The sequence below is a fragment of the Amphimedon queenslandica genome, unplaced genomic scaffold, assembly GCF_000090795.2.
Source record: "Amphimedon queenslandica unplaced genomic scaffold, v1.1 AMPQUscaffold_12713, whole genome shotgun sequence".
Classification (NCBI taxonomy): domain Eukaryota; kingdom Metazoa; phylum Porifera; class Demospongiae; order Haplosclerida; family Niphatidae; genus Amphimedon; species Amphimedon queenslandica.
This window is the reverse complement of record NW_003547051.1, coordinates 1-2,131: the sequence shown is the minus strand read 5'-3', so window position 1 is coordinate 2,131 and position 2,131 is coordinate 1. Positions and strand designations below refer to the sequence as shown.

The following is a 2,131-nucleotide window of genomic DNA, read 5'->3' as shown; positions in this document are numbered from 1 at the left end:
ATTTGTGGCTGCTGCTCTAGCTGGAAGATCAAAGATTCCCATTACTAGCTTAGCTCGAAGAGCTATAGGTTGTGAAGATGATGTTTGCTGTACTACTATTCCTTTCTCTAGATGTGATATACTTTGTAAAATAGGTTGTAGCAAACAATTCATTCTTGGTTTGGTTAGCCCAAACCACAGAGAAGCTACAATTAAATTTTCAACTTTAGTTCTTAACTGAGGTGGGATACTCGTAGGCATCAAATAGACAGGCCAAAGACTTCCCTTCGATGATTTGAATATCGGTACAATATCACTAATCCTGTACTTTGAGGTGTTGACAGGAAATTGCCAGGAGACATCAAATCAGTAAAAGCCTGGCCATCATGCATATCTCTAAGATACTGACTATCCTGAATTCTTTTGAAAGGGTACAAAAAGTGATCGTGCTTCTCTAAATGAATAGAATATTATGTTGATATCACTTTATTTTATTTTTTACCACTTACCATACAACTCTCTTATACAATTTTCTAGTGGTAATAGTACCATATCACAAACTCTTCCTGAACACTTTTTGTTTGAACACTTTAGCATTTCAGAAGATATTTTTAAATGACAGTCTGCACAGAAATGTTGCACAGTGTATGACTGTAGTTTTTCCAATTCTTTTTTTAAGTGGTAAAAGTTTGGAGGTAACTTATTAGGTTTGGGGCAGTGAATCTAGCGTGTGCATAATATACAATATTCACATCAAATTTTGTATGGATCTATACCTGCATTAGAGATATGAGGTCTTCAATTGCTTTATATGATAGGTGGTTAGACATAGCATATTTCATCATGGCATACCAACTTGTTTGAACATTAATTTTGCTACCATCATACAGTTTATCTATTATAACAATGCAATTAGCTGGTGATGTACATGTAATTGCATGTACCCTGACTGCTGATACTGATTTGATCAGATCCAATTTCACTGCTACTGAGTATGTCATCATCAACTACATGTACATTGCAAGATAAAAAACATTTTTATCTGAATACCTGTAACATGACTAGAAACACCTCCTTCACTATCTGTATCCTTACTAGATCCATTTGATGGTCCTTCACTGTCATAGCTACTCTCATGGCTTTCACCTTGACCTGCATCACTGTCACATGTGTATTCTTGTTGATTTGAAGCTATAGGTATCATAAATGAAGAAATATAGAAGCTATCCATACTTCCCATTCTGAACTCCACATTAATGCATTGATGTTCATTGTCCAGCTCATTATTGTCTGTATCAGCTATTATATATATACAATGTAAATTCTGAAAAAGGTTAAAGTTGCATGCTCACTTTGAAAGTTATCTAATAGATCTATGTCAGAAATGTCAGCACTGCATGTATCATCTGATTCATCACAATCACCACTGTCTGTATCACTAATATCTGTATCAATAATATCTGTATCACTAATATCTGTATCACAATCAGTACTTTGGCTTAAACTATCTTCTCTGGCACCATTATTATCTTGAGTAACTTGAGCAAATTTACCTATAGTATGCACTTCAAATTGAGTAATTATGCATGTAATTACTTTTTTTCCATCTCCACTTGGTTTGTCGTGGTATGGATACTGAAGCATCGATATTGTAAAGTCGCCTTCTTTTAATTCCAGTGCCATATTTGACATTAGATCTAGAAACACTTGCTGCCTCATTTGCATGTTGTTTCTTATGTCTCCAAGCTGATGTTTTTGGAATTGGGGTTGACGGATCTTGTAGATAAGCATCGTATCTTTTGCACTTATCAGTCATGGCTACTGCACAAAGTTCAAAGTTCAGACATAGATATTGTGGTTCAGAGTACTTACAACTGCGCATGCGCATTGCGCTTTACATACATGTGTTCATTGTGTTGATAAAGTGGTCGTTTGGCCGTCTCCTTCAAGTGATAACAAGTGTAAACAAACTAAACATCAGTCCTACTCTGAGGTATTATGTCTGAGAATAAGAAGAGGAAGAGGGCTTTAAGTCAAAAGGTCAAGGAATCTGTGGAACCATGGCAGACTGCAAGCTCTGAGGGAAAATATCAATGTAAGTTCAGTAATATAATTATAAGGAAGTGGATATTGGTCCAGCAGCCGGACACGA

At 35.8% G+C, this 2,131-nt stretch overlaps 1 protein-coding gene across 1 annotated transcript; it reads right to left on the bottom strand.

Annotated features, from left to right (window-relative positions):
• Positions 1 to 12: 12 nt before the first annotated feature.
• LOC109587021 (uncharacterized) lies at positions 13 to 1,415 on the bottom strand. Its single transcript, XM_020003245.1, has 6 exons — positions 1,332 to 1,415; positions 1,030 to 1,278; positions 924 to 986; positions 756 to 874; positions 489 to 702; positions 13 to 433 (listed from the first exon to the last, which is right to left on the bottom strand). The coding sequence occupies exons 2-6, from the start codon at positions 1,217 to 1,219 to the stop codon at positions 240 to 242; spliced, it is 780 nt and encodes a 259-aa protein (XP_019858804.1). The 5' UTR covers positions 1,220 to 1,278; positions 1,332 to 1,415; the 3' UTR covers positions 13 to 239.
• Between the last annotated feature and the right edge of the window lie 716 nt (positions 1,416 to 2,131).